The 13,405-nt window shown below is 36.9% G+C and overlaps 1 protein-coding gene and 1 non-coding gene across 9 annotated transcripts in view; one reads left to right on the forward strand and one right to left on the reverse strand.

The window, feature by feature from the left end:
- LOC123829829 (putative RNA-binding protein Luc7-like 2) overlaps positions 1-13,405 on the reverse strand; it is a 62,910-nt gene that overhangs the window by 18,881 nt on the left and 30,624 nt on the right. For all 8 annotated transcript variants that reach the window (XM_045855765.1, XM_045855766.1, XM_045855768.1 and 5 more), the window contains 3 exons: positions 11,028-11,126; positions 6,272-6,382; positions 3,007-3,150 (listed from right to left, as the gene is read on the reverse strand). In XM_045855765.1, coding sequence (XP_045711721.1) covers positions 3,007-3,150; positions 6,272-6,382; positions 11,028-11,126 — 354 coding nt within the window. The remainder of the gene's footprint in view (positions 1-3,006; positions 3,151-6,271; positions 6,383-11,027; positions 11,127-13,405) is intronic.
- LOC123829851 lies at positions 10,133-10,239 on the forward strand. The gene has a single exon (XR_006787659.1). It is a non-coding gene; the product is annotated as a U6 spliceosomal RNA (small nuclear RNA).

Genomic DNA, 13,405 nt, shown 5'->3' on the forward strand with positions numbered 1-13,405 from the left:
GGCTATTAGTAAATTAGTTTTGGGGAAGTAAAAAACTTACTAATTTTTTTTACTGTGGGAGGCTGGGAGGGCACCCCTGCATTGTTCAGAGGTCGGCTATAAATCATCAAGTACATACTTGTGAAGTTTTATGAAAAGCACAAAACATGCAGGTACTCCAAGGCATTCTGATCAGTGATGGACAGCATGTACAATCGTGGTCCCATAAGCTTACAATGGAACTCAAAATGTCTATTGCCTAATGATGTCTACAGCCACCCTAACACATTACACAAATACTTACCCCTGTTTACAGTACTCAGTACAGTAACATACTGTACAGGTTTGCAGCCTAGGAGATGTAGGGGAATGGCATCTGTCACCCCAATATACGTGTATTTGGTGTAAGGATTATTTCAGGTTGGCTAACTTTAAGAAAGTCCAGACATAGGACAAGGTCTAAAAACCAATTAGAAGTTATCCTTTGTAAAATACCTATTTGTAAGGGAAATCTCCACTTACTAGGGAATACAGATACCAGGAAGAAGGGAATGACCTTACTGATCTTTTATCTAGAACTCAGTGCAAAAGAGGACTTGAGTCTGCACGACAGCCTTACCCTGGTTTTACTGTGCTTTTCCAGGAAGCCTCCCACAGCTGACCCCTGACCCCAACACGTCCGTCCGTTTTCAGCTGGAGACGGCACTTAAGGCAGCAGCAGCCGCCATTTTGCGTTACTCAGTTTTCCTGGGTCTCTCCCTCGTATACAGGAGGTAGACATGTTACTAAACTTTTGTTTGTTTTTCTCTAGTTGATCTGTCTTTTATTACAGGGATGTCTCAGCCCAGAACCCAGCAGGGTAGAGGAAAAACGATTTTTCCTTCTTCACAGAACAACAGGCTACACCACAAAGCTTAGTGTGTCACCTAGGTCTGTTTCGGTGCACCCTATGATGTTCGCACGACAATGGGTGCCTAACAGAAAATTTCTCAGAAAGCACCCCAGTAGTTCAGCAACTGCATGTGAAGCAAAGTAACAATGCTCGCTGCCTTCATTACCTGGGAGTCTTTTGGGGAAATAAACTAGCTATAAAATGCTTTGCATTTTAAAACTCATAATGTTTCATGTCTGGGTTGATAAATTACATTTAAAAAACCCTAAATATTAAGACATTAAAATGATCAAGAATGGCTTACCTGGTGTACCTTTTTCCATCCTATTACCTTTAATCTGTGTCTTTATATTTAAAGTATATTTCTTGTAGCTAGCATATAACTAAATCCTGCTTTTTAAAAAAAATTCAGTCTCACAATCTCTGCCTTTTAAGTGGAATGTTTAGACCATTTACATGTAATGTAATTATCTGTTCACTGGGTTTAAATTGACCATCCTTGTATTTATTTTCTATATCTCCAATCTGTTATTTGTCCCTTTCTCCTGCCTTCTTTTCGATTAAGTATTTTTTAGGATTGCGTTTTATTTTCACTATGAGTTACGCCTCTTTTCTTTCCCCTAGGAGTTTCTCTAGGGTTTATAGTATACAACTTTAACTGAGAAAGCTAAAGAGGCTTTATTAATATAGGACAATGAAGATTTCAGAACAAGGATATAACCAGGGATATGAAAGAACATCTCAAAAATATAAAGGGTTCAATGACACAAAAAGACGTAACAGTCCTAAATATATATTAACCTAATATCAGCTTCAAAATAAGTAAAACAGAAAATGACAAAATGGAAAGCATAAATAGACAAATCCACAGTTACAGCTGGGAGACTTCAACACTCCTCTCAATAAACAGAACAAGTAGACAGAAAATCAACAGGATATACAAAACTTGAACAAATCAACTACGTTGACTCAACTATCATCATACACATATAGCAAGGCACAACATCATTCTTTTGAAGTGCAGTTAAAAACATTCACCAGAGACCTGGCTGGGTAGATCAGTTGGGTTTGGGCATGATCCTGATACCCCAAGGTGTGGGTTCGATCCCTGGTCAGCACACATATAAGAATCAACCGATGAACACATAAATAAGTGGAACAACAAATCAATGTTTCTCTAAAATAAATTTTAAGAAAATTCACCAGACAGACCATATACAGGACTACAAAACAAGTTTTGACATATTGAAGATGACATATTTTAGAGAAAAGAAATCACATTGATGTTCTCTAACCGTAACAGAATTAGATTAAAATCAGTAACAACAACAACAACAAAAAAGTGGGAAAATCACCAAAAATTTAAAAACTGAACACATTCTAGAAAACCCCTAGGGTCAGAGAAGAAATTACAAGGAGTACTAGTAAATATGCAGTATTTTGAACTGAATTAAAATGAAAACACGACATGAAAATCTGTGAGATGTAACTATAGTTGTGCTTAGAAGAGAACTTACAGCATTAAATGGTCTAAAATCAATTATCTAAGCTCCTGCCTTCAGGCTGTAAAAACAAATTAACCCCAGTCAGAAGGCAGCTAGAAGCAATAAAGACTATTGCAAAAAGTGGAGAATACAATCCCATATGTAGATATTCAATTTTCTAAACATCAAAATAGAATTTTGAGCCAAACAAAATAGAGCTTTATCTGCAGGATCTCAGATTTTAACCTGTGCTGTGCAGGAAGATGAGAAGAGGCTGTCACGGTGCTAGCAGACTGTCCTAAGGTGGGAAGAGATGGGTGGGTGCTATAGTTGCACGGGAGTGGAATGGGGGACAGGGTATCACGGCAACCAGGTACATGCAGTGGCTGAGTGCATGTGCATCAGTTGTATGTGACTACCTAGTTTAGTTAGTTTTATTTACCAGTTATAAATTTCATCATATCAATGGCTCTAAATTCCAAAAACCACTAATTTTGATACATACCCCACTAGTATGACATGAACTAATTAAATATCTTTAAATTGGTTTAATTTCTTAATAGTAGTAACTTTTGAATATTCCCCCTCAAATATATGTTCTATAAGTACAGATACTAAGGCTCTGCATACCAACATTAAGAATTTTGTTACCTCTGCTTCTCTTTTCTTTGCCCGTGCTTTCTCTACTTCATCCATTACTTTCTGGGATTCTTCCACATTCCCTTCAGCTCCAAGTTGTTCTACTTTGGCCAACAACTTACCAATTTCTTCATTTAACTCATGAACACGTTCTGCCTAGAAAGAAACAGAAAAGAAAATCATGAATAAAAAGCAGAGAAAGTATCAAAGTTTGAAATATTTCAGAAATGCTCAGAAAAGACTTAAGTTATCTAAGGCAACATGAATATAAATGCTTTCTTGAGCACATCACAAATGAATCCATGAACCATTAGGATGTTTTCGGCCTGCCTTCACTTTGGTGAGGTCAGAAACACGTCTGATCTCTATATAACTTACTTTCCAACCTCTGCTTTGGCAATGTATTTCAAGTACAAAATACCTTTTCTTCTATAATCTTCACCTTTCTAAACCATGGCTTGCTGTTTCCCCAGTTAACAACAAAATCTATATTTTCCCAAACTTGCCATGTTGCTTTCTGCCTCTATGACTTTATACATACTGTTCCCCATCCTGAGAGGTCTCCCTTTACCTCCCTTGCCTGCCTAGTGAATATCTATTCATTCATCAAGGTCCAACTTGAGTTTATTCTGTGAAGCGTTCTTGATCAAGCACCACATCTCGCCTTCACTGAAACACAGAAGCAGGGAGCCATACCCTCTTTTGTGCTACCTGTGTCTTTTATGACAATTTTTATATGTATCACACCGCTTTATAGATAGGTATTCATCTTTCCCATCTTTGTACTTCCAATGACAAACAAACAGCGTAAGCACAAATATGAGTTAAAGAAATAAACTGGTGAATAAGTCTTTCAAGCCAAGGTAAGGTTTTAGAACCCAAAAGATCTGGCTTATGGCCAAATTAATTACCAGGTGTGCAATTTTGGCCATATTACTACTTCACCTGAATCTGCTCATCTGAGAAATCAGGATTAGGAACTGTCGCACAAAGCTGTGAGAAATGAGAAAATGTGCCTTGTACGTACACTGCGCAGCACATTACTGACTTTTAGGATATCAGCAGGGCACCTCTTCTCCCTCAGTCCATGTCTTTCCACTGAGATTAATTCTTGCCTTTGAATTCGGTACGCTCCCTCCTCCTCCTCCTCATCAGCACCTCCATAATCCTGGGAATCTAGTTCATTTCTTTTAATGGCCCTTGACACATATATAGAGTCTTTATTTTGGACACAAATAAGTATTTATCCTGTGTGACCAATTATATTAGCCAAGAAGGTTCTAATTTGACATGGATATCCAATCCCAACAAACTAGTGTGCTAATAATCTTCTCAAATTTCCTTTAAACCAAGATATTCACTCCTCAAGGAAATTCCCAGCTCAATTGTCATTACCTCTGTAACAAAGTGGTACTTTTCTATAAATATCTGTCATGTAATGACTGCATTAATGCCCCAAACTCTTCATCCTTGGCTGTTTCCACACCCTTGGCTGTTTTACCAAATACCACCATACTCTGAATCTGAACTCAGACACATAACTAGCAGGCTTTGGTTAACAGGATGGTAGCAAGCATAATACAAGGGATGGCCTGAAAAGCACTTATTTCACAGGGCTTGATGCTTCTGCACCTCTGCTCTTTCTGGCAGAACATAGTTCAGTAGCCTCCAGCTCACTGGAAGACGTGGGAGTAAGCCCATGCAACAACTGCCCAGTCAAGTTCAGCCTCAATCACTGACTGTAGACTGGTGAGCTAAAAAAATACTTACTGTTTTCAGTCACTGAGTTTTCAGGTAGTTTGTTAAACAGCATTTTTGTAGTGATGGGTAACCAATATCGCTTGGGGTCTAGCCAGCACTTGTGGATCCCTGTCAACCACGAGACAGCAGTTACCTTGCACTTTAGGACGCCCATCTTTCCAGTCCCCATCTTCAGAGAACTTGTCAGAAAAGGCTGGTTGAAAGTAACCCTTTCTCAAATAAGGGCATTCATTTTCCTTTGTATGCACATATCTAAGCACAACAGTTAATGCTATTATATGAACTCTAGCTAAGATACTCTGGTTCCATTTTGCATTTTCATAAAATGTACCAGACTATGTTAAATAATGGAACAACAGAAAGCTGACAGCTTTGAATTCACTGGAACTCACTGTATTCTCCTCTCTACTTTTGGTGTGTAAGTTCCCAACAAAACATTTTTTTAAAGTAGTGAATAAAACAGACAAAACTCAACAGTTATAAAATGAACATTCCATTTAGAAAATGGGCAAAACACATACAGACATTTCACTGAAGAGGATATACAAATGCATATAAGCACATGAAAAAAATGTTCAAAATCATTAGTCATTAGGAAAATGCAAACTGAAACCAAAACGAGATACCACAACACACTTTTCAGAATGAATAAAAATAAAAGTGACACCATCACATGCTGCACCAATGTGAAGAAAGGGGATTATTAACACACTGCTGGCAGGAATGTAAAATGGTACAGCCACTTCAGAAAAAAGTTCGGCACTTGCTTTCCAAACTAAAAATGGCCTTATTATGACATACAACCTGTCAACTGCACGCTTAGGTGTTTAACCCACAGAAGCAAAAACTTACATCCACACAAAAACCTGTACATGGATGTCGACTGAAGCTTTACTCATATTAGCCAAGAAACTGGAAACAATTCAAATGCCCCCCCAATATGGGAATGATTAAACTGCAGCATATCCATAATCATGGAATACTTCTCAGGAATAAAAAAGGAATGAAATACTGATATAACATCTTGTATGAACCTCAAGTTGTGTTGAGTAAAAGTAGCCAATCTTAAAAGGCTACATACTTCATGATTCCATTTATGTAATATTAGGTGAAATAATTATAAAGATGGAGAACAGCCAGGGACTGGGGGAGGAGGGTGTGTGGCTATAAAGTCATTAACATGAGGGAATCCTGTAATGATGCTACAGTTAGTATAACTTTGGTAGTAGTTATCCAAGTCATACACATAATAAACTTGAATAGAGCTACACAAACCCCTCCCAAGTGCATGCATAACTTGTGAAATCTGAATAAAATGCAAGGATGGGAGCAGTATTAATTTCTTGGCTTTCAGACTGTACTGCAGTTGTGTAAGGCATGTTAACGTAAAGGGAAGCTAGAGGAAGGGCACACAGAATTCCCTGCATGTCTCTGCAAGCTGCTGAGTGTGATTCTTAAAAAGAAAGGTAAAGGTTGAAACTATGTTTTGTATTATTGGAAAGACTGAAATTCTTACCTTTGCTGCCACTTCAGCACTAATCTCTTCTTGAGTTTCTGCTAATCTTTTCTTAGCCACTTCTGTTCTTCGATCGCAATCTGCAATGAATGACTGCAGATGATCCATAGCCTACAAAGTTTAATTAAAAGACCATTACTGTCAGAAAAAAAAAAATCAAGTTTCTTCAGAAATACCTTTACTCAAAAACTATACTTTTTGTAAAAATGCTACTATGAAAGTAAAAATATAACAAAAGGAAGTGCAATTATGACCCAAAAATACTATTCATCATCTATCAAGTTGGGAAAGAGTACATGGAAATACTTGCTGAAGGAAGCACAAACCAGTGCAGCCTTTATAAAAAGGCAATACAAGTAACTGGTATCAAATGCCTTAAAAATATCCCCCATCTTAGCAATTTACTTTCAGAAATGTTTTAAGAAAGTAATCAGGTATACGGAAAAATTAATATTCAATATATTCTTCAGTGTTATTTTTAATGGTGAAAAGTTGTAAATATGCAGATATGTAAAAATTTTGTTCAGCCATTAAAAAAAGTTTTGAATAGAACACCTTAGGGCACAAGAAAATGTTCATAATTCACTTATGATGTTATAAAATGTTATATGCAGTGAGATCCCAATTTTGCAAACTACAGAAGCAAAAAAAAAGTTAATTATTTCTGAATATATGGGTATGTAATAGTTTTTCAAATTATCTAAAATGAAAATGTTACAGGAAAATTTGAAAATTTTATAAGTGTTTTATTGCAAAAATCTACTTCAATATTTACATAAAATACATTTGTCAGGCATATATTAATATGTCTATTATTAAATAATAGCTCATTTAAAAGTAAACTTAAGATTTAATCCCAAGTTAAGCAATTTGAACTTTTACCTTACTGTACAAAAATACAGCTAATTTAAAACATAAGGGTTATAATCAAAAATATAAATTTACTCAGCACATATTGAATTCTAAAATCAGTTAGTTAACCCAAGAATTTCTTGAAAGTAATAATCATGAAAGCTCACCTAAAGGTTTTTTCTGATTAAAAAAAAGCTACTTAACTCTTCTAATTTAAAACTTTATTCTTAAATTACAACAGAAACCTACTAAAATTTCCTCATGGGAAGAGAAAAGTGGCATCTAAAATCACTGAGAGAAAAAAGGTGGACTAATCAATAAACAGTACTGGGTCACATAAGCAGCTATCTGGAAAAGAAAGCCAGATCTATACCTCAATTCCTTAGACCAGAATAAACTGAAGTTGGAACAAAAATTTAAGTGAATAAAATGAAGCCATAAAAATACCAGAAAAGCCCTGACTGTTGTAGCTCAATGGATTGAGCATGGGCTGTGAACCAAAGGGTTATCGGTTCAATTCCCAGTCAGGGCACATGCCTGGGTTGTGAGCCAGGACCCCAGTGGGGGCCACATGAGAGGCAACCACACGCTGATGTTTCTCTCCCTCTCTTCCCCTTTTTCTAAAAATAAATAAAATTTAAAAAAAAAAAAAATCCAGAAAGAACCATGGGACAGAATTCATCACCTCAGAATAGGGAAGGCCTTTTGAATTAATCCAACAGAGATTTTTACAAGATTAATAAATCAGACAACAATAAAAATATTTTGCAAGGCCCATAACCACCAAGAGAAAAATAGAAAAAAACTGCAAAATATTACCTGAGGGAAGGGACTAATTTTCACTATGTAAAAAGTTTGCAAAGAAACCTTGACAACACACTGTGTGACCATACGGGAAATAGACAATCTCATATGAGATCTGTCCTAAAAATGACCAGCCATTGTTAGTATGAGAGCGGTTTTTGTGACACTGATGTAACCTGGGAGCTGGGTGGGGGTGGAAAAGGTGGGCTGGAATGAGTCTGAGTGAAAACTGACAACTTCACTGTACTAGTCAGTGTGGGCAACAGATGCCATTAATTAAGCATTTGTAATGTGTGGCCTTCTCATTCAAAATGACTGAGCAAGTAGAGGAGCGAATCTCCATCAAATTTTGTGTTAAGCCTAGTAATCCTGTAGGTCCTCTGCCTTTCACGACTTGGAATACTTCTTTCCAGCCCCTTCTTGCCTGTAAGGTCTCTTTTGAGAAATCAGCTGATTGTCTTATGGGAACTCCTTTGGAAGTTAACTGTCTCCTTTCCTCTTGTTGCTTTTAAGATTCTCTCATCCTTAATTTTGGCTAATGTAATTATGATGTGCCTTGGTGTGTGCTTCCTTGGGTCCAACTTCTTTGCAACTCTCTGAGCTTCCTGGAAGTCTATTTCCTTTGCCAGATTCGGGAAGTTCTCTTTTATTACTTGTTCAAATAAGTTTTCAATTTCTTGCTCTTCCTCTTCTCCTTCTGGCACCCCTATGATTCAGATGTTGAAATGTTTAAAGTTGTCCTGGAGTTTCCTAAACTTCTCCTCATTTTTTTCAAATTCTTGTTTCTTCATTCTGTTCTGGTTGAATGTTTATTCCTTCCTTCTGCTCCAAACCATTGATTTGAGTCCTGGTTTCCTTCCCATCACTATTGGTTCCCTGTACATTTTCCTTTATTTCACTTTTCATAGCCTTTACTTCATCTTCTATTTTGCAACCATACTCAACCATATCTGTGAGCATCCTGATTACCAGTGTTTTGAACTGTTCAACTGATAGGTTGGCTATCTCTTCATCACTTAGTTGTATTTTTTCTGAAGCTTTGATCTGTTCTTTCATTTGGGCCATTTTTTGTCTCAGCATATCTGTTACATAGTAAGGGGTGGAGCCTTAGGTATTTGCCAGGGCAGGGCAACCCACACAGCTGCAGTGCAGCACTGTATGTGGGGGAGGTGTCCGAGAGGGAACAATGCTGCTTGCTCAGGCCTCAGCCAGCTTTCAGTCACTTTCCCCCACTACCCACAAGCAAATTGGGCCCTTTGGGTGCTGATTCCCAGGTGGATGGGTTTGTGTACATTCTAGGACCCTGTGAGTTTCTCAACGGATTCTGCTGTAAGACTGGGAGTTATTCCCACCACTGCAACCCCCCACAGCTTTTTATAGCCAGAGGAGTGAGGCTTTATTTCCCTGTGCTGGAACCCTGAGTTGTACAATCTGTCTTGCTCCCCAGTTGTTCCTCCTGGTTTATCTACATGCAAAGTGTGGGACCACCTGGTCCGCCAGCCACTGCCCCAGCTGCCTATCTCCACCCCTCCTACCAGTCTGAATGAATGTCTCTTCTTTAACTCCCTGGTTGTCGAACTTCCATACAGCTAGATTTTTGGGCGATTCTGATTGGTTTTTTTTGTTTTTAATATATACATTTTTGTCCTTCTTTTGGTTGTGTGAGGAGGCAAAGTATATCTACCTACACCTCCACCTTGGCCAGAAGTCTGTATTGTGTTTTCATAGATGGTTTTCATTACCATTAACAGAAATTCTTGGAAATTCAGAGAAGTAGGTGGGGAGGCCAACTTACTGCTTCATCTCTCAAATCAAATAAAACACCTATTACCTCACTGATGAAAGGTATCATAAGATTTATGCTCACCAGTGTATTTTATGTAATGCTAATTGGTAATATTTTATGTAAATACAAAAAAAAGTTTCGCCCTGGCTGGTGTGGCTCAGTGGTGGAGTGCTGGCCTGCGAAACAAGAGGTCGCTGGTTCAATTCATGGTCAGGGCACATGCCTGGGTTGCAGGCCAGTCCCCACTTGGGGGCGTGTGATCAATGTTTCTCTCACACACTGATGTTTCTTTCCCTCTCCTTCCCCTTCCTCCCTCTCCCTAAAAAATAAATAAAATAAATAAATAAATAAAGCCTTTAAAAATTTTTTCACTATTTTTTATACAATTCTCATGTTTGCAGAAAAAGAAAACAACAGTAGTGCTCCCTTTGGCAGCACTTATACTAAAACTGGAACAACAATGAAAACATTAGCATGGCCCCTGCACAGGAATGGCATGCAGATTCGAGAAGCATTCTGTATTTTCAAAAAAAGAAAAAGATTTTTAAAAAAACCCAATATATTCAGATTTTGAGCTGCTCAGATACCTAAATGATTATCTCCTCTAATATTTCTTATGTTACTTTTACATTAAAAATACTGTCCTTAATATCTTCTCTCTGTATGTGTATATTTACAGATACAAAACTATAAAAGTAAAAATTCAGTAGATTATTAAAAAACCTTACATGCACTAAAAATCAGTTGTTTATATTTACTTGAATCGACACTTCCTTAATCATCACTACTTTATTGGGAAGGATATGCTTAATTTTCAAAAGATTACAAATATATAAATTGAATTACTTTTACATATTTTCTTAAAATACCCAATTTCACCTTGTACTTTCTAAAAATGTTGTTAGGCCCTGGCTGATGTGGCTCAGTGGACTGAGCACCAGCCTGTGAATCAAAAGGGTGACAGTTTGATTCCCAGTCAGGGTGCATGCCTGGGATGCAGACCAGGTCCCAGCTGGGGCATGTGAGAGGAAACCAATTGATGTCTCTCTCACACACTGATGTTTCCATCTTTTTCCATCCCTTCCCCTCTCTTTATTTTTATTTATTTATTTTTTTTTACTCCCCCCTCTCTTTAAAAGTAAATAAATAAATTTTTAAAAAATATTGTTAGTCAGGAAGTTCATGATGTTCTTAACTTAATATTGCCCTTCATAAAACCACAAAAATATTTTACTAAGAGCCTTTTCCTATTAAGAAAAATTAGTCCATATTCAAAATGTTTTACTGTTTACCCACTAAAGCAAAATCACATACATCAAGTTCAAAGAAAAAATCTTGTTCTTTGGATGCAATTTCATAATCTGCTCGTAAAGCCAAGTCATGGACTTTCAGACATTCTCCAAGATCCATTCTCTAAGAGGGAAAAAAGAAAGGGTACATATTATTTAAGCAGAAATCACAGTTTTCAAAAATTCATTGATAACCACAGTACTCTCCAGAATATATATTAAGTCATACAGATGCTTCTTTGTTTATGGACTTTCAAATTATAAAATTCCATAGATAAGTATTAAAATTTGGTGTCAGATCAAAAAGTGTCAATTCTACCCACCAACAGATGGGAACAGTGACCATTTTTGTATTTAAGAACAGACAAGGAAAAGCATGTGAGAATCTGAACAAAGCTGGGAAAAAACCTCTTAGCAACAGCATGGATACGTGTATAACAAAGGACATGATCACCAATTCTGTACACTATCTCACATAAAAAGGATAGTGAAGTCACTGGATTTAAGATTCACAACAACTGACAGACCAGATAAAGTTTAAAAGAAATATTAAGTCCTCTAGTTATAACTAAGATGACAAATTTATAAATAAGTATGAGCAAAAAATGAGACAAACTAAAAAATTTACTCATTGAGAGTAAGGCTTACAGTCCTGGTTGGTGTGGCTCACTGGACTGAGTGCCAGCCTGTGAACCAAAGGGTTGCTGGTTCGATTCCCAGTCAAAGCACATGCCTGGGTTGCAGTCCAGGTCCCCAGTGGGGGGCGAGTGAGAGACAACCACACACTGATGTTCCTCTCCCTCTCTTTCCTTTCCCCTCTCTCTAAAAATGGATGGATAAAATCTTAAAACAAAACAAAAACAAAACAAAAACAAAAAACTAAGGCTTATAGTGCAGCATAACTGAGGTAAATTAACTTTTAAGATATGGTATGAGCAAAGTGACAAATCTTACTGAAAGGTGCGTTTTAAAAGTAAACCCTTTCTCCTCCAAAAGACGCATTCTGTGTGCTAACACATTTCAAAAGGGATATAAATAAATTAGACAAACTGTATCAAACTCAAGCTATACAAAAAATCCAGAGAACAAATAATTAGCTGGAGAAGAATCAAGATGTGAAAAACTTTTCAGTATGCAATAGAGTTGGATTATATGGTCCCAAGGGACTCCACAAAGTCAGATTTTAACTCCCTCAATGTAAGAAAATACTTTCTAATGAATGACCAGAGCTTTCTGAAGATGGAATAAGCTTCCCCAAGAGTTACTGAATTACCAGGTAAATGAGAGATTCAAAAGCAACTTAGACAACGATTTTTCTAGAATATTGAGGAAAGAATTCAACCATCAGGTAGCTTTTATTCTACTCACTCTGAGGTTTCATGACTACATAAATAAAACTGTCTCTGTAAAACTGTATTATCTCATTTCTTGATTACATAAAGGCACAAAAGGGAAAACGTAAGTAAACAGTGTCCTCAAAATTATCCTTTGGGAAATTATAAGGAATATTCACCACTATTAAAGAAGTCCTCATCACAGTACCGGCTCTAAAGTATCACTGTGTTGCCGAGCATGCGGTGTTTTTCCGGGCCACATGGCTTACTCTCATTCATTAGTCTGTGGGTTAACAAATCAAGGAGTTTTCCAGTAACAAGGAACAGAAACTGAAACTTTCTATAGATGTGTGGAAAGTCAAAGCTTCTTACTAAGCAACATTTATTGAAAAAAGGCTATAGGAAAAAACTTTAATATTCTTTTAAAACTGTAGGAAAATAAGACTGGAATGAAAAAAGTTAATTGCAAAAGACTGTTGTTAATGTCTTTGCTACAATGACTAACTGGGTTCTTAATTTATATCTTAACATTAATCACTCCAACAATTCCCTAAGCATTTGTATGCAGCATTTCCATAGCTGTAGTTGTTCATGGAAGGTGATGTTTATTTGATAAAAGGTTAAGATGTCACAGCTGGAAATACCTTTGATCAAGTGCAGCAATTCTCAACCTGGATCCAGAGACCTTTTAAGTAATATTGATGAAAGTTTTTTTTAAAAAGGCCCAAGCCCTACCATCCCCAAAGACTAAATTATAAAAGGTTCCCAGGGCTTTAATGTACTGTGTACTTCTTAGAAAATCTGGTGGACTGATTTCTAATCTAACAAATACTTCTTCCACTGTATCATGCTAACTCCAATTATTTCACTGCTAACTTATCTTTTAAGATTTTTAGATAACCACCCCTCCAAGGTCTAAAAGAGCTCTGCACACAGATCTCCCTTATCTTTATTCTCTGATTAACTGTATTTCCAATCTGTTCTTATCAAAAACTTCAAAGTAACATACATATCTTGCTTCACTGGGTATAATCTAAAAATCTACTGCCTACTCATACTACCCTGTGGC

Source organism: Phyllostomus hastatus, unplaced genomic scaffold (assembly GCF_019186645.2).
Source record: "Phyllostomus hastatus isolate PE091 unplaced genomic scaffold, TTU_PhHast_1.1 phas_scaffold_114, whole genome shotgun sequence".
Lineage (NCBI taxonomy): Eukaryota > Metazoa > Chordata > Mammalia > Chiroptera > Phyllostomidae > Phyllostomus > Phyllostomus hastatus.